The sequence below is a fragment of the Ricinus communis genome, chromosome 7 (genome assembly GCF_019578655.1).
Source record: "Ricinus communis isolate WT05 ecotype wild-type chromosome 7, ASM1957865v1, whole genome shotgun sequence".
Lineage (NCBI taxonomy): Eukaryota > Viridiplantae > Streptophyta > Magnoliopsida > Malpighiales > Euphorbiaceae > Ricinus > Ricinus communis.
The window spans coordinates 11229129-11257038 of NC_063262.1; the positions used below are offsets into that span (position 1 = coordinate 11229129).

A 27910-nucleotide genomic window follows, 5' to 3' on the forward strand; every position below is an offset into this window, starting at 1 on the left:
TTTAAATTCTGTTCTTTTAACTCTTTACTAAACTTCAAGTTTGGGTATATTAGATTTCGGATGAGTTGGACAATATTTTCAAATTCGGGTCAGATTTTACCTTCTTTAGGCCTGATTAGTTTTAAAATCTAAAATTGATCATAATTTAAAGACTTAAAGGCTAAATTGGTTCTAAAAATTAAGGGCTAAATTCACCTTTATTCCACACAGTAATAGTGTGTAGAACTTAATCATCTTGTCATAAAATTTCCCTGCCATTAACTGTACGAGATCTAAAGGGAAAATAACTAATTTCCCATAAGACCCAAACGGAAAATAACTGAATCCTCATTTTGCTTGTCTATGCATTTTTTTTCTTATCATGGGGAAGGAGTGGGAGTTAAAACTTCTACTCGAGCTACATTGTGTCTTGTCTAGGCATTCTGTTGTTAAGGAAATGACATACTTTTCATTAGCACTAAACTCAACCCAAGAAGGCATAATGTGTTGGGCACATTTTCTTCTCATAAAAATACATAACGTAACCCTATTAATATCCTCTAGACATGTAGCTCTCACAATAGGAATAAGAAAAATCATATTTGAAAACTGAAAAGTTATTCGCTGGCCTACTAAAAAGAAAAAGCTAAGATTTAATAATTACCAACTAATTATTGATAATAATTGATAATAATTAGCTTTTTAAGTATTACTAATATTTTGGCATTAGAAAAAAGTTGGGACACACAATTAATAAACAAGAACATCAACAATTCCCAAAACAACATCACAAATATGCTCCAAACCTTGTTCTCTACGTGCGATCTCCTGCGGATAAGCCAATCCAGGAACCCTTCTGAAAGAATTATGGCAAGCATTTGGGTAATCAGCAGCAGCCATGATGTGTATATAAGCATAGTCATAAGTCTCCCCAGTCAAGTCCTGAACAGAATCTTGAAGAGAATCACCTGCATAACCATACTTATCTGCACATTCTTTCAGCACCTTCTTCAAGATGGTGTCATTTGTAGCCCTAAGCAACTGAGAAGACAAGTAGGATGAAGTATCTGTGGCATTAGCAACTCCAGCAGCAACCATTATTAGGGCTAGTCCTTTGGTGTCTGCCTTTGAACTTGTGGCGTTGGATTTGAGAGTTGAAACACAAAGATCATAGTGTTTGGTGTTTTTGCATGTTTGTTGAATCAAACCCATGTCTCCATTGACAAATATAAGTAGCTGGTGATTGAAAATGTAGTGGGGAAAAGCTAAGGAGAGAAGAAGGAACAAGAAAATGGTAGAGTCCATGTCTGAACTCTTTTTTCTTTGATGAGAGAATGGAAATTGAATGGGATTTTAAAGGGGTAAAGCTAAGAAGAAAAAGAGGTCAATAATGATGGTCCTTTTCTTTAATGGTTCTAATACTTGAGATCTAATAGGCCTTTGACTTCACGCTGTTGTGCGACTTGTGTCCATTATTTTTTTTTTTGTTTATATTATTATTATTGATTAATGACTTACCTCCATTAATTTTTTTTTTCTTTTTACTGCAATGAAATAATATAACATGTCCAACTAGGAATACCATTGAATGGAGTTAACTCACCTGAAATTAAACTCGAAATTATTTGAGATTAATTCAATATTAAATGAGTCGAGCTTGAACTCAAACTACTCAAATAGTTCGATTAATCAAACTCGTACTACATAATACTCTAGTAGCAATAAACTCATGATTCTAATCAAATTTTTTATTATTTTATTCTTTATATACTAATGGAGTTAGATTTTAAATTAAAAAATAGATTCAATCAAATTTAAAACTATAATTTGACAGTGACTCATATTAAATACATATAAAATTATATAAAAATAATAGATATATAAATTTATATTTAAAAAATAATAAAAAATTAAAATACATGATATTTATTTAATACGAAAAATATATTTGTTCCTCGAGTAAAAAAATATCAAATTATAAAATAATTTTTTGAACTTTACTTTTAATTTTGTTAAAATAATGGAATCGAACTAGAATACATCAGCAAATTGAGTTTGGGCTCAACAAATGAGACTCAATGTACTCGCATCAATCTATTAAAATTGAATTACATACTGAACAGATGAACTCATTGGTTGGACCGATTAAAATGTTTTCAAAATATTATTAAACAAATGGGATTGTAGTTGTAGTAAAAAGAAACAATATTAAAAGTAAGAATTAAGAGGGAAGCAGTCAAATCAGATATTGGAATAACTGAGACTAAGTTGGAGTGGGGTGTGGTGGTGACTGCCATAATTGAACATGATTGTAGACAATGAATGAGTTGTTTTTGTAGCATATGGGTTATTAAATCCAAGGCCATTGTTTTAGCAGTGAGCGAGCTCTACAATAAGGAAACTTTTGGCAGCTAGGGAACCTGCCAAAACCAAGCGTCACGGGCGAGAAATTGCACCGTTTTAAGAGAGACCCTCATTTCAATGATGTCCTCCGAGTTATGTAGTGTCTTGTTTTTTCATATTGTCATCTCACCGTATATAGCTTGACACTTGGTCAACTTGCAGAGAATCTAATCCCTCCAATTATTGAATCCTGCCACGCATTCTGGAAAGTCTTTTTAATTAATTATAACTCTACTGTTAATTTATTTCTTTTGAATTTATTTAAGCTAACAGCCGGTATGCCATATATCAAGACACGCACTAATTAATCAAACAAAAAAAAAAATTGACCAAAAGAAAATCATAGAAAAAAGATTAACCACAATTTAAGCCAATCATAAATAAAAATAAATTATATATTATTATAAATTATTCTTTTAAATTTAATCTAATAAATTATATATATATTTTTAAACAATATATGTTATATTATATTAATGATTTAAACAAAATATTTATATAAAATGACCTGATATATTGAATTGAATTTTTTTCAAAAATCATGGGAATTATTTTCTAAGAAAATTTATTTCTACGGCCTTCTTTCAAATTCCTTTTACAATTTTTTTAAAATTTTCCATTTATATGGTTGTTGGATAAAAATATTAAAAATATATTTAAAAAATATTATTTTTAATTTATATTATTGTGAAATTATTTTTGTTTTATATTTTATTAAAATTTTGTAAGAAAAATATTAAAAACATATCTAAATGTTACTGAAATAATATTATTTTAATCTATATTATTGTGAAATTATCAAATGAGATAGATTTATCGTTTTTATTTTATATTTTTATATTTGGTACTCGTTAATTGAATAATGTTATATATTTCTTTATAATAACTAGTATGTTTTAATGACATAAAAATATATACCATAATATATAAAAAATATACCAAAATATAATTAGAAATATATGAAGATATAATTAAAATAAAACTAAAATTATTTAAGAATAAAAAATATATTAAAAAAATATTACAGTGCAAATTCAAAAAATCCATGTAAATGAAAGATTTTTAAATTTTAAGTCTGTAAAAATTATTTGTCACGACCCGATCCATGGTTCCGTGACCGCCACTAGGGAATGGATATGCGTAAGGTCACCGAATCTCGTAGTAAGCCTAACACTCATTGACTTAAATAAATCTCGTCTCAATTAATATTATTGATGCCACAATTTATCTTAACAGTTACATTTTACATAATTAATTCGGTCTGCTAGAAGAATTAGGCGAAACCTGAAACTATAAAGCATTACAACTGATACATCTACTATTTCAATTGCGGAGAATATAAGGTTTTATAAATTAACATACCAAATCAAATTACACCACCCGATGATGAAGGAGTCGGGTTACTAGATAAGAGTAACGGGAAGACTAACAGTCACGGATCTGAAAAACAGTAAAATTGAGATTATCAATCTCGAGAGTGAGTTAAAATCATATATCCAAAAACAGTTGCAAACACTTCAATAATACATTTATTTAATTTGAAAAAAAATAAGTCATGTAAAAACATACGTGTCATGCCATGCTTAAATTAAATAAAATAATTTTCACACGCTACGGGACAGAGTACTCCAGTGGAAGTCTAATCCCAACACAAACATCTTAATCAATCTCCAAACTGACATTTCGACTAATCTCATTCCAATAGGACTGGCGCCTAGAGAGCAAAGCTCGACTAGGGTCCTTAACTCTAGTCTGGTCACTTAATGTTCACTATCAACCTTAGCCTTTCGGCTCTCTTATTCCAATAAGACTGGCTCCCAGAGAGCGAAGCTCGACTAAAGACCTTACCTCCAGTCTGGTCATTTAGGTTTTCAAATAAGCCGGCGCCTAGAGAGCAATGCTCGATCAGGGACCTTTACTCTGGCAACCACACTCTACTAAGCCCAGAGAGCGATGCTCGACCAGGGCAAATCCTAAACCTTCCTTTTTAAATTTACCTATTTACCTTATTTCATCCCTCTCGGATTTGCACCGGTACACTCATCAAACCAATATGTTCTACTGTCGTCCCATCTCGTGTCATCATGCAATAATTAAATCAATAATAAAGAAAATGATATATAAATAAATAGTAATCAAAAGCATGATACAAATAAATAATAATTAAATAAATAATTTGAACTTGCAATAAAATAACCACAATAACAAATCAAAAATTTATGCATGGCACACGTAAGCAGATATATGACTTTAACTCACAGCTTTGGCGAAACCCAAGCTCTGCTCCAGTGTCTTGGTTGGAGTGAGCCGAACAGACGGATTAGATAATTACGGAAAATAATTTATCAAAATGCTGAAACAATTGACCATTAATCCTAGGTCTAGATTCCTAGAACTGACTGTATAAGAATCTTGACTCGGGTAAATTCTACCGAAAGTTCGGCAGAACCTCCCGTAAAACACAGACATTTTCTCCCCGTAAAACGGGTCTAGGACCTGCTATAAAAATACTACAATTATCCAAAAATTTAATACAACAGGAGTCGGGTCCCCAAGACTTCACTAATTTCCTGACTCCGCCACACAGCACAAAAATCACGACTACGGAAGGCAGTCTGACAAACAATTATTTTAACTCACAAATATCATCTAACACTCAACACAAATCAATAAGCATAAATTAAATCAAAGAGTTCTTAAATCAACGGTCAGAGAAAATTACCGAGATGTTTGATTGTTCAGTCGACTCGCCTCCAGCCGCCGAAATCCGATCGACGATCCGAACACACTGTTGGACTCGAAACGACGCGCTGATGAGATCTCCACTTCTGATTTTTCAATCCGACCCCCGATCATCCAGAGAGACTTGCAGACGATCTCAACCATCGACTTGCAAACGAAGTCTGATTGCCACAAAACCGGTGCCATTATGAAGCTTGAACTGAGAAGAGTCGGGATACGTCCTCTGATCGTCCATAGCTTGCCGGAGCTCACCGGAAAAGCCTGAAAACACTGGCTGCCCCTACTTTCTCTCTCCACTGTGAATTTCTGACTCCGGCCACCATTGTCGACACCGCCACCGCCAAAAAGAAGCTCTTACCGAGGGGAGTCGATCGCCACCAAGATCGCCAGAATCGACGCCGGAGCGACGCGGCGAGCAAGAGGAAGCTTTCAGCCTTCCTCCTTGCTTCGCCGCCTCGCCTGGTGCCACTACCACTATACTGCCGACGCCAACCGCTTTCGTCTGGCCAAAGATGTCACTTACCACTGACGCACGCCGCCTTCCTTCTTCTTCTTCTTCTTCTTCTGCCATCTCCCTCTCTCTCTCTCCCCCGATCTTCTTTTCTCTTTTCTTTCTTTAAATATCGACATTTTACCCCTGAAGTTTTCTTTCTTACCTTTTGGTCCCTCAACTTTTTAATTACTCTTAATTTCAATTAAGCCCCTAACTATTTAATTTGGACCAAATTAGAATTATTGAAAATACACAATTATATATATACCCCTGGCCGACATATTTATTTACAAAAATACCAAACTTACAAATTTTCATTAAACCCCCTTAATAATAAAATTATACTTTTAATCCTCATCCCAAAATAAGTTTCCAATTTAGTTTTAACACACAATTAATTTAATTAATCAATTTGCTAAATATTTTTCAACTTAAAATTTAATACCTCTAGCTAATTAAAATACCAATTTCCCCAAAAATTCTTTTATAAAAACATTCTTTACAAATTCTTCCATAATTTTTCAATATATAATTTTATTTATATATTATTATATATACATTTGGAAAAAATTTGAATAACCAAAATATAATTTATTTCTCAAATAATCTATTTAATTAATTTCTTAAAGATCCAACTAATTGGGTATAGAAAGATAACTCCTTTAATTGTCTAACATTAAAATTTCCATTAAATCATTCAAATTAAACCAAATAAAAAAATAAAGTAAAATTAATTTAAATAAAAACTCATTTATTAATTATTATTAATAAAATCATTATTAAAGAAAATTTCAGGGTATTACAGTATTTCACTATTAACGTAAAATTTTTGTATTTTATTTTCTGTATATATCTAAAATACCCTTAATGTCTACAGTTGTTATTATATCTTTGGACTTGCGTGTATGTAATAATTTGCTAGTATGGACACTGATCGGTCCAAATTATGTATAGATATTTAAGGATATTTTAAAGATTTAATGATATATTTCTATATATAAAATGGTGAAAATACGTGTTTTTGCCTCACTTAAGCTTAATTATCTATTTTCAGGAATATTAGTAAAAAGAGGAAAATATAGAGCTAAAAGAAGCTTAATAGGACATATTCGTGTCAAGGCCCAAGATTAAGACGCATGGACTGCTAATTATAAGGCCCAAGGGATATTTTAGTCATTTTGTATAATTATTAGGATTTATATTAAGAGTTATTTATGAGATAGTATTTGGTGGAGATTAAGATACTTAAAGTCTTATCTATTAGATAGACTTATATAAGCATACTCATCTCTAGAAAGATTTATTTAGAGGACGACTCTCCTCTATATAAATCTCTGCAAAACTCTAAAAGAGGGAGGAAGGGAGGAGGAAAAGGAAAGAAGAAGAGGGAAAGGAAGGAAGAAGGAGGGGAGTTTTCTCCTACCTACGAGTACTAAAAAAGGACACATCAAGTTTTTGGTGCCGCTGTTGGGAAACTATGTCCAAATTTATTATATTGATTGATTATGAAAAGTGTCTTGTGTTTGTTAGTTTATTTTTGTTTTGTTTGTAAATTTTTTTTTAAGTTTTTTTTTATTTGAAATTTTCTTTTGTTTTGTATGCTTAGCAGGAAACAACTAGAAGAAGAATCAACAGAAGAAGTTGATATCATGGCAAACCCACCAAGAGAAGTAGGAGCTGAAAGGCGAATGACTATTAAAGATTATGTACTGCCTACAATTGGTAACACTACTTCATGCATAGTTCTAGGTGATGCATCTAGGAATTATGAACTTAAGAGCATTCAGTTTAATATGCTTCCTTCATTTTATGGTATGCCTAGTGAGGATGCATTAACATTCATTAGAGAATTTTATGCCATAGTTCATACTTTCCCATTATTTGGACTTAATGAGGATCAATTAAGTATAAGGTGTTTTCCTTTATTCATTGAAAGATAGAGCAAAGGCTCGGTTAATGACCTTGCCTCCTAATTCTTTGAGAAATTGGGATAAAATGTATCAAAAGTTTATGAGTAGATTTTACTCACAGCAAAAGACCAAAGAATTAAGAGCTGAAATTTCTAATTTTTATCAAAAGAATACTGAATCTTCTCATGAAGCATGGGATCGCTTCAAATTACTTTTATTACAATGCCCACACTATGGATTCCCACTCCCAATAATCAGCCAATTATTTTATGATGGATTGACCCAATAATATCAATGTATGGTTGATAATGTAGCTGGGGGTGCTATGTTAGAAAGGACACCTTATGAGGTTTATGACATCTTTGAGATGTTAGCAGCCAATTCTCAAAAAAAGAGTGTGAAGACAAAGAGAGTAGAAGTAAATGAAGTAGTAGCAAGTAGTGAGATGACAATGCAATTGGTTGAATTGACTAAGCAAGTTAATATGCTTACTTCAACAAAAAAACTCACCAAATAATGAAGTATGTGGTATTTGTGGTATTTATGGTCATAGTGCTAATGTTTGTTCATCTTTTAATAATTACAGAGGAAATATGTATGACCAAACAAATTTGATGAATTTTTACCAACCCATGCATCCTATAAATGACCCTTATTCCAACACATATAATACAGGTTGGAGAAACTATCCAAATTTTTCTTTGAAATACAATGACCAAAATCCACCACAATTATTGAGAAGTCAAAATCAACCTCATTACCAAGACCAATATTCTCAATTCCAAAGGGACTCCAATCCTTTCCTTTAAGATCAAGAGCAAACTCTTCGATCTAATGAACAAAGGAAGCCAAGTTTGGAAGAAACACTTCAATCATTTATGATGACTTCTCATGATAGGATGGAGAGGAATGAAAAAAAGATAGATTCCATTGAAGCTTCATTTAAACGTTTAGAAGCTCAAATGGAATAAATTATTCAAGAGCTCAATAAAGAGGAACTATCAAGTCAACCTGAACAAGCCAATTCCATTACTACTATTAGAAGAGGTGAGGTTGTCGATAATATTGCTATGGAAACTGAAAGAAATTCTTCTTCTTATGCAGGTACCTCTAAAAATGATGGATTAGTGCAAAGCAATGAGGAAAGCATACAAAAGGAAGAAAAAGTACAGCCTAATCTTAGGCTTGAGGAGAAAAAAAAGGAAGCATTTTATGGACCTGAATTTCATAAGGCAGCTCAGCCTTATAGACCCCCTACTCCTTTTCTAAACCAACCCAAAGAGAGCAAAAAGGATGAAATTTTTTTTGAAAATATTGAGATGCTCTCTAAAGTTAATACTAATTTACCTTTGTTGGATGTTGTCAGGAATAAGTCAGCTTATGCAAAAAAATTTGAAGAATTGAACACCAACAAAAGGCGATATGCGAACAATGAAAAAGTACAAGTAGCAAGTGTAATGCTTTAACATCAATTGCCCCTTAAGATGAAGGATCTTGGTAGTTTCACCATTGATATTACAATAGGTGATAAAAAGCATACAAAAGCCATGTTAGATTTAGGAGCAAGCATCAACTTGATGCCTTATTCAATGTATAAACGACTTCGCTTGGGAGAGTTGAAGCCTACTACTATGTCTCTATAATTTGCTGATAGATCGATAAAATATCCTAGAGATATAATGGAAGACTTGCTAGTACAAGTAGGTAAGTTAATAATTCCTGTTGATTTTGTAGTGCTTGACATGGAAAATACACCAAGAAGGAACAAAAAATAAATTATACTCCTTGGTAGACCTTTCATAGCAACTACTAGAACTGTGATTGATGTGCATGATGGAAAACTTACCATGATAGTTTTAGGAGAAACTATGGAATTTAAAGTGTTTGATTCTCGAACTTTCTCTCCTAAATCTACTATCAATAAGTGTTCATATAATTATTTAGATTCTCTTGTTTATGAACAATTATATGATGATGTTCCATTCTTAATTGACAAGAGCTTTCATGACACTTTAGATGTTCGCATCAAAAGTATAAAGTCATACTTGAAAGGAATGACTTATGACCAAGAGGTGGAGTGCGCGGATGAACGTTCACCATGACCATAATCAAGAATATCTAGCTATAGACAATAAAAGTAGCAATTGTATTTTTTTTATGCATTTAACTAATTATTATTTTTTTAAATTTTTTTTCTATTTTTATTTATTTTATGTTTATCTTGTAGGCTTGTATTTGATCCCTAAAAGGCAATATGTCTCCATGAGAAGCAATTAAAGCTCAAAAAAAAAATTGAGCGAGCCACGTTCGACACGGGCCCGTAGCAGCCGTGGGTCGCGGGACGCTCTGCGAGGAAGCTAGCCGAGGGCCACATGCCCGCAACATGCGGCAGCGGCGACTAACGGGCCCCAAGATGGCGGGCGACGCGCGGCCGCAGGCAGACACTAATCTGCTCGTAGCATAGGCATGCGAGCTTAACGACGCAGTCCGCGGGGCGGCCGCAAAAAAAAGGGCAAAAATTAAAATAATTAAATCCAAGAAATTAGGATTGATTATGAATTATTTTTAGTTAAAACACAATCTTTTAAAATTAAATAAATATCCATCTTCTCCACATAAATAGTCATATCATTGACTTATGACGTTATTTTAAATTTTATTCTAGAATTTATATTTATTTATTAGGACCTAACTTTTAATTATCTTAGAATTTAATCTTTCTAGTGTGTTTAGGATAATTTATTATTTTTAATTCTTTATTATTATTTTTAAATTTTTATTTCTTTATTTCTTTTATAATTATTAATGATCTGTGTTCAAGTGTGCTTCTAAGGTTTGGATGGTGGAGATTGGAATTCAAGTTCATGGCTTACTATGCATTGCAAAATTCCAGGGGAGTATTCTATCTTTTTTCTCTCTTTTTGTTCTTTATTTTTCTATATGCAATGACATTGAGGACAATGTCAAATTTAAGTGTGGGGGAGGGAAATAGAATATTTCTTCGATTAAACTTTATACGTCATATGCCATGAGAATTAGCAACTTTGGTTAATCTTTTGTAAAATTTTAAATTTTTCCACTCAGCTTTTTCTTATTATTCTATATAAGAGTCGATGAAAGAATGCTAAGATTGTTGAACTCTTGAGTTAGTTTTTAATATGTATGAATATGAACTCATGAGTTATTTGCACTTAAATGATCAAATATTCATCTTTTGTATATAGACATGATGAATAGTTTAGCAACATTCGACATAGTTATGATTAGAAGTGTATGATTTAGATTACGATTTCCTTGTTATTAAATTGGTTTGCCTAAGTTTATAAGATATGATATGGACAATTTTAAAGCTCTAAGTTTAATAATTCTACTTCGCTAATTTTAACTGCCTAGTAATAGGGGATTTTCATGACCAATGTCGATTTTCGTATAAAAAGGCAATTAAGATTATGAGTATGCAAAGCATCTTGAAGTATGTTCTGTTGAGTAACTAGGTGCATTCATCACCCATGTTTATATTTGCGTAAAAAGGCATAACATCTCAAGAAAGAAACAAATACCCCAAGTATAAAAAATTAAAATCCAAAGGGTATAAAGAAAAGAAAAAAAAGTATAAGAGCTTCAAAAGTAAGTAATAAATGCCTATTGATCTCTTATTTTTGAATAAAGGTTTTGCCTTTTTGAATACGGTTATGATAATTTGGATTATGCATCATAGTTATATCCTTTGAAGATGAGTTAGACTATTTATTGTGAAACAGGTGTGAAAGATTGGATGCTTGAGTTTTTTGATTAACAACGATTGAGTTTATATTTTCAAAGAAAATTATTATGACTCAAGTGTTCTTGGGTTGACATGATCTTTGCATTAGTGAGATTCTTTTAAATAATATCTTTAAGCTGAGTATGGATGTTCTTCATGTTTTTTTACAAAAATTAATTCTCAGTTGCTATTTACTTGAGGACAAGTAAAAGTTTAAGTGTGGGGGGTATTTGATCGGTCCAAATTATATATAGATGTTTAAGGGTATTTTAAAGCTTTAATGATATGTTTCTATATATAAAATGGTGAAAATATGTGTTTTTGCCTCACTTAAGCTTAATTGTCTATTTTCAGGAATATTAGCAAAAAGAAGAAAATATAGAGCTAAAAGAAGCTTAATAGGACATATTCGTGTCAAGGCCCAAGATTAAGATGCATGGACTGCTAATTATAAGGCCCAATGGATATTTTAGTCATTTTGTATAATTATTAGGATTTATATTAAGAGTTATTTATGAGATAATATTTGGTGGAGATTAAGATACTTAAAGTCTTATTTATTAGATAGACTTATATAAGCATACTCATCTCTAGAGAGATTTATTTAGAGGACGACTCTCCTCTATATAAATCTCTGCAAAACCCTAAAAAAGGGAGGAAGGGAGGAGGAAAAGGAAAGAAGAAGAGGGAAAGGAAGGAAGAAGGAGGGGAGTTTTCTCCTACCTGCTCTCTACACATGCCACTATTATTCTCTCCATAATTCTCTATAGTTCTTCATAAACACTTTAGTTTTAGTTTTCATTGTTCTTTTAGGATTTAAGGAGCTTTTCAAGAAGTGGAGACTGAGGACCAATCTTCTTCCTACTTGAAAAAATTATGGATCTTGAGGGAGCTTTTTACTTTCTTATTTTTTGTCTTTCTATTTAATACCATGATCATTGGGTTAAATATGTTAGGCTAGTTTTCATAAGTGTTTAGTTTAGTCTTTCTACTTTTGTATGGACCTTGTTATTTATTTATTTAATAAGTGATTTCTTTACCTTCATATCTTTATTAGTTTTAGTTATTATTGTTAGTTAACCATCATATTAATTTAGCAATAGTAATTGTTATGAAAATCTTTAGGTTTAAAAGTATTAGAAACATCATCTTTACTTTAATTTATGTTGGTATAAGAAATCTAAGTTGCATCATTAGCTTGAATGATTTAGGAAAAATGCACATCACCATCTCATTCATTAGATCTAGGCTTAATGTAAAACAAGGAGATTACTAAGTAAATGGCTAGATTAAATACTATTTTTAGCATATAGTTTTAAATCATAAGCATTTGCATTTGCATTGCAAATTTATTTATTATTTAGTTACTTTACTTTATGACCATTATTCTCTCAAACATGCGATTTAGAGTGTTTAGATTTACTTTTATTGTTTTGTGTTGATAATTGGTTTTTATAATAAGTAGCCTCATAGTTCTTTGAGAGATCGACCTCGTGGTGAACTTACCCTTACTATAGGAACGGTTCGTGCACTTGCGAGTACTAAAAAAAGACACATCAGACACTTTCTTATTAAAGCCAAAATAATTTTCAAATTATACGTATGTCTCTTTTGTCATCTAAATGTAATTGTCTTGTTTCTTTGGAATTTTGTCAATTTATTTTTTCATTGTTTATGTTTGATTTTTGGCATACCTTATTAATTAATTATATTAATTTATTCTTTAACTAGATTATTAGGCCACACAATGTACGGAATAATAAAATAATATTAATTTAATAAAATTTTGATAAATAATTATATAAATTTAATTTTATAATTAAAGTAATTTTAAAACATTTAATTGTCATAATGAAATAAGATAAAAAAACTATAATGAAAGTAATTTTAATTAGATTATTTTAAGAATTATACTATTTTATTTTAATTATTTTTTATTTTCTTAAATAAAATCTCATTATTTTATATTTTATATTATTACTTAATAATTTTTTAAAAACTTATTTACTAGCATATGTACAGTATATTTAAGTTACTTCATGAGAATAAAGTTGGTATTTTTAACACAAATTATCTTAAAAGAGAAACGTAATGACAAATATCTTTCATGGAAGTTATTACTTTTTTTTTGTAATAATTTTTTTGAGAAAAATATAACAATATATCTTGTGGTTAGACGCTTTTTCATTTAGAAGATTTTTTTTTATATATATACAAAAGTATCATGTGTTTTATTTTTGTTGCACTTTAATACTCTACAACCTAAAATAATTAATTTTATGACGAAATATTCATAAAATATTAATCTTTAATGATGAAAATTTTTGTAGGTGATTTACCATCAAATCAACTATCACTATATTTCTAAAAAATATTATAATTTTATTTTAAAAATCACTTCATTTTAATGCTAATAAAGTTAAAAAAACTTATATATTAAAAAAATTATATTATTTTTATTTATTATAAATTAAATGCAATTGGTTATATGCTAAATAACTTAATAAGTGATTTTATTATTGAAAAAAATTATTATACTAATATTAAATAAAAAAATTTAAAAATATTAATTTTAAGATAATAAAATTTAAAAAATAAGATTACAGGGTACTTTCTTGTTAAAAAAATGATCCTTAAATATAAAATACCAAACCACAAGACATTGTTTTTATACTTATCCTAATTTTTTATTATTCATACAACTAATTTTTATGTCTATTTAAAATAACATCTTGTATATTAAAAAATATAAAAATATTAAATCATCTCGATAAATTTTATAAAATAAATTCTAAAATTCAGTTGAATATAAATTAAAAAATCAGAACCAAATTGCATTATAGAAAATAATAAAATTCTAGCATAACTTAATGGTTCTTAATTTTTAAATTATCAAACACATAACGAGCAATCTTAATGAAGAAATATGTATTAAAATTTAAATAAAAAATATTAAAATTTAAACCACAAAATTATTTTTTTAAAACTTTATTGCACCGTAATATTGGTAAGAAATAAACTGAAAATATATGAGAATAATAATTGGATAAAATGCAGCAAATAGACCAAAATATTAGAGCCTTCAATCTCAACAATAGAGAAATATCAATTAAGAATTTATAGTTTATATCTACAATCGGCTATTAATATTATTTTTAATATTTAAAAATTTAAAAAAATTAAGAAAAAAGAAAAAAATAACTAGTATAGAAATGGATAAGTTTATTTTGAGAATTCTGAGTACTAATTATTTTAAAATAAGAATTATGTATATTAATAGTGGCATTAGCTTAGTTTTGATAGCTTAAATATCATAATAGATGAGAGATTATATTTTAGCACTTTAATAAATTTTTTATAGTGTATGTGATGCTCTTCTCATGCTCCAAAATTAAAATTTTTTATAATTTAAATAAATAATGTTTAAATTCATATAAATTGCCAACTAAAAAAATGAAGGATGTCTAAATATTGATTTCATGTAATATAATATATATATACATATATATATATATATATTTTAAATCATTTTTATAAGAAAGATAATTAAATCAAAATAAAACTTTTTATAACCACACTTCAATTAAGTTATACCCTTTCATAATAATAAAACTTCTATGATGTCAAGAATATAACTATGGGCGGTGGTTTGAGCAGACACTCAATTATCTCTAGCGACTAAGGTACTGTAAGAGTTTTCAACCTATTTAGAAACACGCTAACTAATCACAAAACTAGTGCGGAGATAGGAGTCGTCATCCGAATAATTATCTAGGACACTTCTACTAAATGAGTGGCATACTAGATTCCATAAGGAAGTTTCGCCACATCCAGATATGGATCAAGAAGCCAACTTTCTTATATGTATATCTTAGTCTTTAATCTATTGTTTAATGAGTTATTCCTTATAAATACGATAATTATGTTTATACAAGTATCCATTATAGCATGTAAGGTCCACTTAGGTTTAGTCCATTTTAAGTCCAATCTCCAATTAAATAATTAACCTAATTAGCTATCCAATTATATATAAAGGCCCACATAGTTTAGCCCAATTATAAATTATGCTTTAATTACTAAGATTTTAATCTAAATGGGCTACATCTTACATGCTAGGACATGATTTAATGATTCTATTCTAATTGAGCTGATTAATTAACTAAACATGACAAAGTCCACTAAATCTAATTGAATTTTAATTTAAGTCCAAACTTACTAATATGTTAACCTAATAGACTATAAATTTTATGTCAAAGTCCAAGTTTTAGGACCTAACTCTATATGTCCAATTTTAATTAACAATCATACAACAATTATTTATCATTATCAAAATAAAGCAAAAAAAGAAAACAAAATAAAGAAATCAGTAAATCTAACTATTAAAACCCTTCTTACAACTAATAAACTTAAGAAAAATGACTAATCTAGGTTAAAATTGGCAAAAATTAATAAAATGGCTCTAAAATATATGAATTAGGGCAATTTGGGACGAACAGCTGATTAATGACATCACAAAGGCGATTAGGCTTAGCGCTTAGTCGATTGATGACATCATAAAGCCGATTGGTGAGATCACAGATTCGATCGGCTCTAGGACTTAATTATGCACAAAAGATAAAAATATGATTAAAACTCGAAAAAATAAGATCAAGAACAAAAAAATTTTTAAATTAAGCCGAAAAATATAAAATAATACAAACTCTAAAAAGCAAAAACTAACATAAGGTAAATGAAACTTCACATGGAAAATTCTAGATTTTAATTATGCAGTCCTAAAAACTTGATGTAATCACATAGTTATTAAAGAAAAGCCATAAATCTTAACATGCTACTCTAACCATTCCAATTATCATATGTCCAAAATCCAATACATTTATATTATCAGATTCAAAACCTAGGACATTCATATTATCATATTTTAAACCCAGCATACATAAACATCACAAAGATATATAAAACTATTAAGACCCTATATTTAATCACATAAGAGACATAAAGCATCTGAAATTAATCTTAACATGTGTCTAGAATTATAAAATAAAAGAACTAGTAAAAGAAAAAGAAATGTTGATGATTATGGATTTGGAGGAACCTTTAGGTTGTTACCATGGATTGCTTATTTGCGAGTCTCTAGAGGTAATGAGACGATTGAATTGAAGATCAAATGAGAATCTAGTGTTGTCTAAGGTTAAGAAAATCTTTTTCATTCTGAAAAAAAAAATTCTAATTCAAAACTCTTTCTTAATGACTTCTCTCTCTATTTCCTAAAACTCTATGCTTAGATGAATATAGGTTTCTCCTTTTTTCTTGTCATGATAGCTAATAGCCTGTGACCGATGTAGCTAACTCTAGATTTAGGTCATTCTTTTCTATTTATAGAGGTAGACATTTAGAAAATTTTAGATGTATTAGGTAAATATTAATAATTAATTAAATCTCTTGACTTTATTAGATATTCAGTTAAATGAATATCCAGTTAAAATTCAATTAAATTCAAATAATAATTAATAAAATCTAATAATTATCACTAAATATTCTTTCTAGAACATCTTTTTTATTAATCTTGGCGTTTTTAAGTCAAAATATGCGGCAAACACTCTCAAAATTAAAAAATAAGTCGATTGGCTTTGTAGGTAAGAAGTTTGAAATATTTTGACAATTTAGTCTCTAAACTTGCAGAAACTGTCGTTTTACTCTGTAAAGTTAATCTTTTCTGCCAATTGAGTCCAAATATATTCTAGAAAAGCAATTTTGGTTCAATTATTCTCAATCCTAACTAGATTCGCTTGTTTTCAACCTTCCGAGACACGAGAAAGGCATTAACTTTCATCATTAGATTTTCCGTAATTCTTTTGATATCTAGATCCGGAAAATAGATGTTAACAAAAATTATATAATAGCTTTACTATAATTTCTTATTTTATTAAAAATTATATTATAAAAATTATGAATTTCCACTAATCTTGATTAGCGTGAGTAAACCAAAACTCAAAATTTTTTCACAAATAAAAAATGCTAATTAAATTACTTTCTAATTGACTTTCTTTTGAAAACAAACATAATTCGATTAAGAAGCAATAACAAATATTTTTAAAATTACGAAATATCAAGCTCAAATGGAAACATACTATAAGGAATATAAGAAGTAGCAGCAAAAATTTTGCAACAAAAAATTTTGTTGCTAAAAAGCTAGTATACAACAACATTAAAATTATAATCAAAAGTTTAATATAAGATACATTAACACTAAATATTGTGACTATAATAAAATACAATAAATTCTTTTTTGCAGCAAAAATTTTTTGTCATCATATATTTGTTAATATGATTTTTAGAATTTTATAACAATATAATGTTATACTTTTGCTTTAGATTGTTTTAGTTTTAATTTTAATTTTTATTAGTAGTAAAAAATTTATTAATGCTATCTATATTTTTAAATTTTTTATAATATAATAATATTTTTGACTTAATAGTGCATTATTTTTTTAAATACTTTTTTTTTTTTCAATTTCATCAAATTAAAAATTATAATATGTATTTCTACTAAAAAAAAATATAAAGTAGCAGTACTAATATTGTTGCCATAAATTTAGAAAAATATAATACAAGTCCCTCAATTTTTTTCTCCTCTCATTTTCACACTCTCTCATCCTCTCACTATCAAACACCGACCATCCTAATTTCTCACTGTTGATCTCCGCCAAACTTAAAGCTAAGATCGTTGTCTAGTCCTATGGACTATTAATGATTGGAGTTGCTTCTTTTTGTCGTCGGAAAAGCGAGCGTCATAGAGAGATAAATAGACGCACTATTGTCATTCTCTCTCTAACCAAACCATCGATGATTGTGAAACCAGCACTACTAGTCGACTCCCCACTCTCACTAATGGTAAAAGCCTCTATGGCTGCTAGAATTGGTTTAATTGAGAAATCAATTTTTGCATGTTTGTGTTGGAGCTAAATTTAATTTTTGCTCTCAGTTGCATTAGAGTTGTATTTAGTTAATTCAATTGAATATATATCTTCACATATATATTTCAGATCTTTATTTACTTTTCCATTGGTATAGCTTTGGTTTGATATAGAGGTGTCATAATTAATTGTTTAGTGAAGAATGCTTATTATGTGTTTGTTGAATTGCCGTTGAGAATAATTTTTCTTCATGTGATAGCTTTAACTGAATGTATATCCATTACTCTTCTACATATGATATTACCTTTATAGCTTAGAAAGAGTTCCTTGATGAGCTAGTTCCATCTAATTCCAACATAGACATTCTTAGTAATAGATCATTAATTACTTTTAATGACTTCTATGTTATCTTCTTATATATGCAATGTGCTTGCTATTTACATTTCAAATATTTCCCTTCGATTGAAACAGAGTTGAAACCCTTAATTTCTTATGAATAGGAGTCAACTCCTTTTACTTTTTCTTTAACTGATACATTTCTCGTTTTATTAGTTGTTTGAAGTGCAATATCATTGTTATTTAAATTTAAATTGCATATTCTATTTAATTCTTTTTTTAGGGATTTTTAATCTTTTGTGTTCTATTTTAATTGCAAAGATAGATTTAAGATTGATGAAATAGGTATAGAGATATTGTATATTGCATTACCTGCAGCACTTGCTCTTGCTGCTGATCCTCTAAAAATTAATGCTTTAGGAACCTTCTTTCAGAAGATTTAGGTCCCCTAAATACGAATGAGCTTGAGCGTCAGTTAGAGTCATCGCTAAAGCTAGTTCGGTCCACCAGGGTAACTAAATTTGCAGGTTTACATGTTTAGACCTAAACAATGACTTGAATTGTTGGATTTACACAGTATATGTGATTTTTTTTATGTTAATGGAACATGTATTAGCAAATCTGGGATGTTAAACTCAAGGGAAGCATCATAGATAGTCATATTTAGAGGATAAGGATAACAAAGTATTGATAGAGAGGGGCTTGTTCTAACAACAAACTAATGCTTATGTTAGTTGCCTATTTTATTATTCCATTGTTTATACATTAACTCCTTTATTGTTTTAATGAGTTTCTCTAATGATTTTATCATATATATATATTTATTTATTTTATATTTATGGCTTTTCTCAGGTTTCTATCTATTGTTAATAGAAACCAATGTGTTGCTTTTCCAGGTTGTTTGACATTGTTTATCTAAACTGCTTTGCAGACTCAGTTTATGCTTGACCAACTTTTTGATCTTCAAAACAAGGTATTGGCAAATGGAGAAAATATGAAGATAATTCAATTCAATTTATGAAGATAATGCAGTTTAATTTATGCTGCATGGCGAGATTCTTTGAGGTTTATTTTTCAGCTAGAGAACTTAATAATCTCCTTACTGAACAAACTTCATATTGATATTTTGACAGTTATTGAATTATTTTCCAATGGGTCATACTCAATAATAATAACATTGCATTCTTGAGCACTCATCAATTATCGTTTGTGTTTCTGGTTGGGAATATATATTATATGATTGAAGTATCTAGAGCTGACTGTGTTAACTTTTGGTAAAAAATTTATATTTTTGCTGTTAATAATCACTCTTTTGACATTAATTCTTTTATTGCAAATTATAATCTTTTAGTAGTAAAATTAATTGTTACTGATATTCAGCTTTTGATAACAAAATAATATTTTTATTAGACAATTTTTTTAGCAGCAAAATTAGTTTCTTGCTACTAATATTTAATCTTTAGTAACAAAATAATATATTTGGTGCTAATTTATTATCATATACTTATAGCAGCAATTTTTATACTTTTAGCGGCAGAAATTGTTACTGCTAATTTTAATATTTCTTATAGTGACAATCTCCATCTCAACTAAAGATTTTCAAAGATAATATCACTTTGCTAAATTATGAGCTAACTAATTACTTGTACGTTTAATAAAAGAAAACTAAATATTAGAATAAGGAGGAACTAATATAAGAATATTATCTAAAATCTATTGAAAATGATGATTGCCTTCAAATTGTTGTTGCAAATTTGTAAAAAGCCCCAACAAATCACTTTGGACGATAAGAACATATGCGAAATCTTGTGCTAAATGATTTTCAAAATCTTACAGCATGCAATTTGTTTGCCAACATCATGAGTACAACGTATAAAGATTCTCTTATGCAGACTAAAACCATAATACTAGAAGAGTCACGAATAAGACCAATTCCAATAGAATGAGTAAAATCTGGTTGTAGCAAATGTATTCAATTTAAGCACATCCAGAGGCAGTGCACATTGGCGAAATCAATGTTATATGCTTAACAATTTGCTTATTATGAAGTTTCCAACAAGTCTATATAGAAGCACTACAAACTTTTCCTCCATGTCCTCCATCTTCAATCCTGAAATAATTGAAAACCAATCTCTTGTATTATTAACATTTAGTTGATCAGTTTTGAAGCCCATAAAAGATCTCAACCAAAAAACCTACTAATAAGGCAATTTTTCAAAGCATGAAGCTAGGAGAAGATCATGATTAGCTCGTCATAAAAAAATATCTTAACACGAGGAGGCACATCAATATTCTAACACTTCTGCACAATAATGTTTAGTTCAGTAGATGAAGAAAACATAAAGACTCCCAAAATCTTGTTACGAGCAGTATAATACACATATCGATTGAGAATTTTCCTGATTTAGTCCCCATCCAATGTAGCACATCTTCAGGCCTTTTACTATTCAATTGAAAATTTAAATAGCCTTCGCTTTATTGTGAGGAAAAGATTGAAGAACCAAATCTTTTCTCCATATTTGATTTTGAAAATCAATGAGAGAATTAACTAAAGTTTTAGTAATTATTTCATCATTGATATAAGAATGTAATCCGCTTGATAGAATTTCAATGAGCCACTTCTTATTCAACTCATGAATCTTAGAACCAGCATCACCTGCCACTTCAACCCCTCTTCTAACAGCCACCTAGTAGCACAAATACTGAAATAGAAAAGGAAGGAGCAACATGGTTAGGGGCTTTCAAGAAATCATACGTGGAGAAGTAACAATTCTTCAAAATACGAGCACATGAAAATTAGAGACTTAGATTACTTTCCATTCTTGTTTTTTCAGTAATGCATGATTAAAAGCTTCCAAATACCAAATTCCTAACCTACCATCATATTTTGAAAAACACAATTTTTCCATCCTTATCAGTCGAGGCCTAAAGAAAGCGAGTTATTATAGATTGAATGGCATGACATAGTGACTTAGGCCTAAATACTTGCTTTTTCTCTCTACCATCGAAATACCTAATAAAGTTTGTAAGACTTGCTAAATCTTCATCCTCACAATATTGCTAAAAGATCACCTTTGATTTAATCCAAGTTGATTTATCCCCAAGCTTTTTCATACTGCTTAAGAATCTTCTTCTTGACATTATACCGAGGTCGAGTAGCTCCAAAACATAACATCGGTAAAGAAGAATGTTAAAGTTGTGGTCCACCTCCGAGAATTTTAATACCATGAAGTTCGTCAACACCCACTGCCGTCCTTGGCAGTGCCGAAAGACCCTCTATACAGAATGAGAAAAGATATGCTGATATTGGATCTCCTTGACGAAGTACTCACTTAGGCATTAAAAAACCTTCCAGATGTCCATTAATTAAAAATAAAAGAGTTTACAAGTAATATAAAACACGATTAAGCTTTTAAATGAGGGAAATTCATACGAGTCATAATTGCCTCACCAAAATCCCATTCTACACTATCATAGCTTTACCTATATCTAATTTCAAAGCCAACCAATCCTTTTTACCATTACTTTCTTTTTCAATAATTAACAGTCTCATAAGCAATAATTACATTATCAGTAATTAATCTACTAGGAATATAAAACACTTTGAGAGTCATGAATCTATTGGCTAGGATATTTAAAATCAACTTGTACAGAACATTCCAGATATAGCATTAATATATGTGTATTTTATGGGTTAATTTTATTTAATTAGGTGATATATGTATCTTAACGTGTGTGCAATTAGTGAAATATATTAGTTGTAGGTTACAGAAAAGAAGAAAGAAATTTGAGTTATATATGGACTTAAATGGTGTTAATTGATGCTTAATACATGAGTTGTGATGAATTTTAGAAGATAGCAAGGATTGACGATCAAAAGTTCTAAGTCATTGTATGACTTTTCATTGCACTTTCGATTACAAGTTCTTGAAGAAGTCAATTGTCACCATCCCTTTTTCGGATTTAGATATCGAGGAAAAATGGAAAATCATATGATGAAAGTTACTGCCTCTCGGTCTCAAGAGGTGAAGGACAAGCGAATCCGAGGCTATGGTCGAGGTTAATCCAACTGGAATTACCTTTTTGAAATCAATTTAGACCTAATTGTTGAAAAAAATTAAGTTTGAAGGTCAAAACAGTAGTTTTATAAATTTAGGGACCTATTCGTAATTTTAAAGCTCCTTCTATATAGAGCCAATCGGCTCTACATAGAGCGGATTAGGTTTTTTTGCACTCCGACGTCATTTTCTATGACAATTTCACGTTCAGATACAAATTCTAGAAGGTTTTCTTAACAATAATCATCATTTTTATCAATAAGTATTTAAATTTTAAAAATAAAATGAGATATTTATCAATATATTCCTAAAATCTATCGCTTCCTTTAGAGTTTCCCTTGAAACCTTACCTCTATAAATAGTAAAAGGTAATTAGGATTTTGAGGAGGAATGAAGAACATAAAATTGGCAGTAGGTAACAAATCTTTATAGCCTCAAAATAAAGGATCAGTATGATGCATGGTATGCATGATGCACGTGTAATGCACAATAATAAAGTTAGCAAACACACCAAAGTCAAAGAATACATAAAGTATACTACAATCATCCTTTCAACCTTATTACTCATACACATGGTTCGAGGTGAGTCTCTCTTTCCTAGAATTTTTAGTTTAAGCTTACTATCAATGAGGGATAGTAAGCACCGACGTGCATGCGAATTGCTTTAAAAGCAACTTAAACAAACAAGTTGATTTTTTCCAATATAAAGTCAAAGCCTATATGTTTTAGGCCAAGGCCTTCCAAGATGTGGGCTTCAAACTCTTATGAGGGAGAATATTTCAAACAATAAGCAATTGGGTACTTAGGGGAGATTTCTATGGTCATTACCATATGGATTGAGTCTTGGGTAAGAAAAAAAGGCTCCCACAAGTAAAAAATACCCTTCCTTTGCTCATCTCCTCACTAAAAGGGTTCATGTCACGAAGGAAATTTACTTATTACTTATGAGTGATGGTTAGCCGGTGTCGTAATTTCAAGGTTCGAGGTAGAACTAAAGAACTATTAACCGACGCCATCGGGTCTATAGGGACCAAAGTGCACACAATCTATGAAAATAGTGTAGTGATGCAATAATATACCATTAAATAATAAAATTGAAAATAAGGATACACCGAAATAAACTTATCTTATCCCTAGCAAAGTCGCCCCTATGGGCGGCGGTTTCGGGCACATACCCAAGTGTGTGTCTTTAGCGACTATGCAACTGTAAGGCTTTTCAACCTAATTAGAGACAAGCTTACTAATCGCAGAGATTAGCATGGAGAAAGGGAGTTACCACTCGGATAATTCTGCAGGACTCTTTTACTAATTGATTGGCATTCTAGATTTCATAAGGAAGCTTCAAAAGCCAACTTCCTTATTTGTGTGTCCCTATTTTTCATTTTATTATTTAACGAGTTATTCACTGTAAATGCCGAATAATATCTCTACACATCAAACACTATAGCATGTGAGGTCTACCTAAGTCTAGCCTATTTTTAGTTAGGCCCAATTCCTATTTGTATTGTTAGCTTAAATTAACTACTTAATTATGTTTAAAAACGCCCACCTAGTCTAGCCTAGTTATAAGTTATACTTTGATTACCAGATTTTTATCCTAAGTGGGCTACAATTTACATGCTAAGTTTTCCTAATCTAAGTGGGCTAATTCATTAATTAAACCTAGTGAAGCCCACCTAAATCTAAATAAATTTTATAGGTTAAGCCTAATTTTCCATTCTTTAGACCTAATAGGCTACACATTGCATGCAAAGATCCAGTTTCAAACCGTAGGTTTAAATGCCCATCTTGTAATTGAAAATCACATAAAAAGTATTTGATTAAAGAAAATAATGCAAAAATAAAAAAAAGAAATAAAACTAACTATTACAACCTTTTTATAACTATTTAAGTAAAAAATAATAGTAAATTTATGAAAGATAAGCAAAAATCCCGAAATCAGCTAAAAGGACGAATTGGATGAACAAGTAATTTTGGCCACATCATAGAGCCGATCAACTATACATACAATTGATCAGTTGTGCATAGAGCCGAACGAATTGCAATCTTTGGCACTCTAACTAAAAGACACCTGAGGTTCATGCATAAAAGAACATATGGCAATAGTTAATATACATGCAATAACATGGAAATAAACTAATTTTAGGGCAAAGAAACTCAAATTGATGAAAAGATTATCTAATATAGCAATTTTTAAACATGCAATTTTACATAATTTAGATCAAATATGTGAATTATTATAAACTCAATAAGTTATCGGTTTTAAAATCTAGGAATCACGAACATGATATAAACGTACAAACTCATGCAAAATCCTAGATCTAATCATATAAAACATGAAAATTAAACATTAAAAGCAATCATATAAACCATACCATATTCTTAATAACAATGAATCGTAAAAAGGTAGAGAAGAAGCTGAAAATACTGGATTTGGGAACCCTTAGGTTGTTAACATTTTGTGCACATCCTCGAGTCTTAGGAGTAGTGGAGGAGGTTGAATCCAAGATTGGATAGGGATCTATAGTGTTTTTAGCTAAGGTTTGCTTTTTGGGAACTTGGGTGTTTTTAGCTAAGGTGTATTGCCTCCATTGACTATCCCCAATCTGGCCTAGGGTCCCCTTCTATTTATGTGGATGAGATAGTTATCAGCAAATATCTATTTAATTATAAAAAATATTAAAAGTTAGATAGTTATTAATAAAATTCTTCTAGAAAGTTTATTTTAGCAATTACTGACACTCGAAAATGAAAACATAAAAAGATGACGTGAAAATCAGAATTTTGGGCCAATCAATGGTGTGTAGAGCCAACCGACACTGCATAGAGCCAATTGGCAAATTTTTGAATTTTTACAATTTAGTCTCCAAACTTTCAGAATTTGGAATTTCACCTTAGTCTAAATTGATTTCAGAAAATAGTTTTTAGTTCAATTGCTTAATTTTTCTATTTGTGATTTAATCGTCCTCAATCTTTCGAGACTTGAGAAAAGTAATAATTTTCATCATCAGAGTTTATGTAATTCTCTTGATATTTAGATTTGGAAGACGAGTGCTGAGACATGTCTTCCATTTGCTTTTGTAAAGTTTAGGGGCTTGAAAGTTGCCTTTGAAGAAATCGATAATGATTTTCATAATTTTTATGGAAATGCATAAGCATGCATGTATTGACCTTAAAGCCATACATGCATAAGGCTCATGCGTACTTAGCTTTAGCACGTGCGTCTTTAAGGTTGGAGATTATCTAAAGTGAGTTGTGTGCATAGCTGGGTTTTCACTTAGCTCTTTTCCTTCTTGCAACCATTGGCACCCTTTTCTCTCAGCTTTGGTCTTCTTCTCAATTTCCTTATTTCCTTCAATTTTATGGCTTAAGAGAATCAAGAAGTTGCTGGCCATCCAAGAGACCTTCGCTAACCGTTCAAGAAGTACCTAGAGAAGCCGTTAAGTCTCTTTTAAGTCAAAAGGAATAGACCATTAACATAAATTTTATTAAATATGTAAGCCCACATGACAGAGGTTAAAACCCTAACATGTTTTTATTCTTTTAGTTTCCTTATTATCACTAATCATCTCAAGCAAACGTGTTTTGTGACTCTAACAAAATTCTTTGAATGTTTTTTCCAAATGTGGTAATATAAGGTAGTCTTTGAGTTATGATGAATAAGTAAAGGAAAATACTCTAATATGTTAGTAATACCCGCTCAATATTTAAAGGACTTGTAAAATCCCAATTCTCTATTGTCCTTTCTAAAACTAACTAAAGAAGCTTCTTCAGATACTTTGTTATCACCTAACCTCTATTCGAGCTTAGCAACATATAAATCCCATTTTAAGCTAAATCCATGAAGCCTCTTATATATCTTTGCAATGTATATATTCGAGTCTTCTTGATTCATCAACTTACAACAACATGATTAATAATTATATCTCTAGTAAAAAAAGTGATATTTTCATACAAACTAAATACATGCAAATCACATTCATGCATCAAAAACTCTTTAGAAACTAAAGAAGAACCAATCAGCTATGTAGCACAACTATTCGATAATACGCATAGCGGGTGGCCTGTACAGTCCTAAAATATAATTTTATTAAGTAAAAATAAACATTTAATCCTAATAATCTAACATAATTATGATACTAGTTAGACTAAATTAAAAATGTTTGACTAATTTTCAAAGATTTCTGGCTTTAATAAAATGGGTCTGACCAAATGTCGAAATTTGACCGAGTTAATCAAGACCAAGTCACACCTGACTTTGACATTTCAAACCTCTATGAGATTCAAAAAATATAATGAATCTTCATCATTGGGTTTCTAGAAATCCATCGATATCTAAGTCCAAAATTCGGTGCTTACAATTAAAAAACTGTATCCATCCATTCAATCCATGCTAGAATTCTATAATGTTAAATAAGCCCACTAATAAAATAGACCATTAACACAATTTTTCTTAAATATCTAAGCCCATTTGCTAGAGATTTTGACAATTTTCAAGATTTTGCCCTAATTAAAAAGGTTTGATTAGTTTTCAAAGATTTTTGGCCTTAATAAAAAGAGTTTGACCAAATGTGGAAATTTGACCGAGTCATTCAAGAAGTCTATAGCTTTCTATATAAGTGAATCACGTTAAATAAGCCCACTAATTAAATAGATCATTAACATAACTATTGTTGAATACTTAAGACTACATAATAGAGATTAAATTCCTAATATGTTTCTCATTCCTTTAGCTTACTTGTTATCATTAGTCATTTCAAGGAAACTTGTTTGGAGACTCTGATAGAATTCATTGAATGTTTCTTCCAATCATAGTAATATGAGATATTCTTTGCCTTTATGATGAAGGGGCACAAGAAACTGCTCTAATGTGTTAGGAAAACTCACTTCATATTTGAAAGACTTATCAAATCCTAATTCTTTATTGCCCTTCCTAAAGTTAACTAAGGAAGCTTCTTCAGATAGTTTGTTATCACCCAACCTGTAGTTGAGTTTAGCATCATATAAATCCCATTTTAAGCCAAATCCATGAAGCCTCTTAGATATCTTTGCAATGTATATATTTTAATCTTCTTGATTCATTAATTAACAATAAAAGTTAATATAATTATTATTTTCTATAAGTTGTTTTGTCCATTTGATTGCTTAATTATCTATTTTAATTGATAAGTCGACGTATTGATTGGGTTTTATTTTCATAAATTGATTAGAGATAACTTTTTATAAATTGATCACATAGTGATTGAGGATTAATTGGGACATTAGAGATTGATCTAAAATATCCTTTGGTTTCATAGTTTATTAATCTTATC

At 29.9% G+C, this 27910-nt stretch overlaps 1 protein-coding gene, 1 long non-coding RNA gene and 1 other non-coding gene across 3 annotated transcripts; 1 reads left to right on the forward strand and 2 right to left on the reverse strand.

Moving 5' to 3' along the window:
* Window positions 1–650: 650 nt before the first annotated feature.
* On the reverse strand, window positions 651–1509 carry LOC8259139 (cell wall / vacuolar inhibitor of fructosidase 2). The gene has a single exon (XM_002517202.4). It carries the CDS (start codon window positions 1282–1284, stop codon window positions 730–732), a length of 555 nt encoding a protein of 184 aa, XP_002517248.1. The 5' UTR covers window positions 1285–1509; the 3' UTR covers window positions 651–729.
* Window positions 1510–7659: 6150 nt separating this feature from the next.
* Window positions 7660–7767, reverse strand: LOC112534562. The gene has a single exon (XR_003078853.2). It is a non-coding gene; the product is annotated as a small nucleolar RNA R71 (small nucleolar RNA).
* Window positions 7768–17901: 10134 nt separating this feature from the next.
* Window positions 17902–19740, forward strand: LOC107261120. Its single transcript, XR_001535084.3, has 2 exons — window positions 17902–18181; window positions 19472–19740. It is a non-coding gene; the product is annotated as an uncharacterized LOC107261120 (long non-coding RNA).
* Window positions 19741–27910: the final 8170 nt, after the last annotated feature.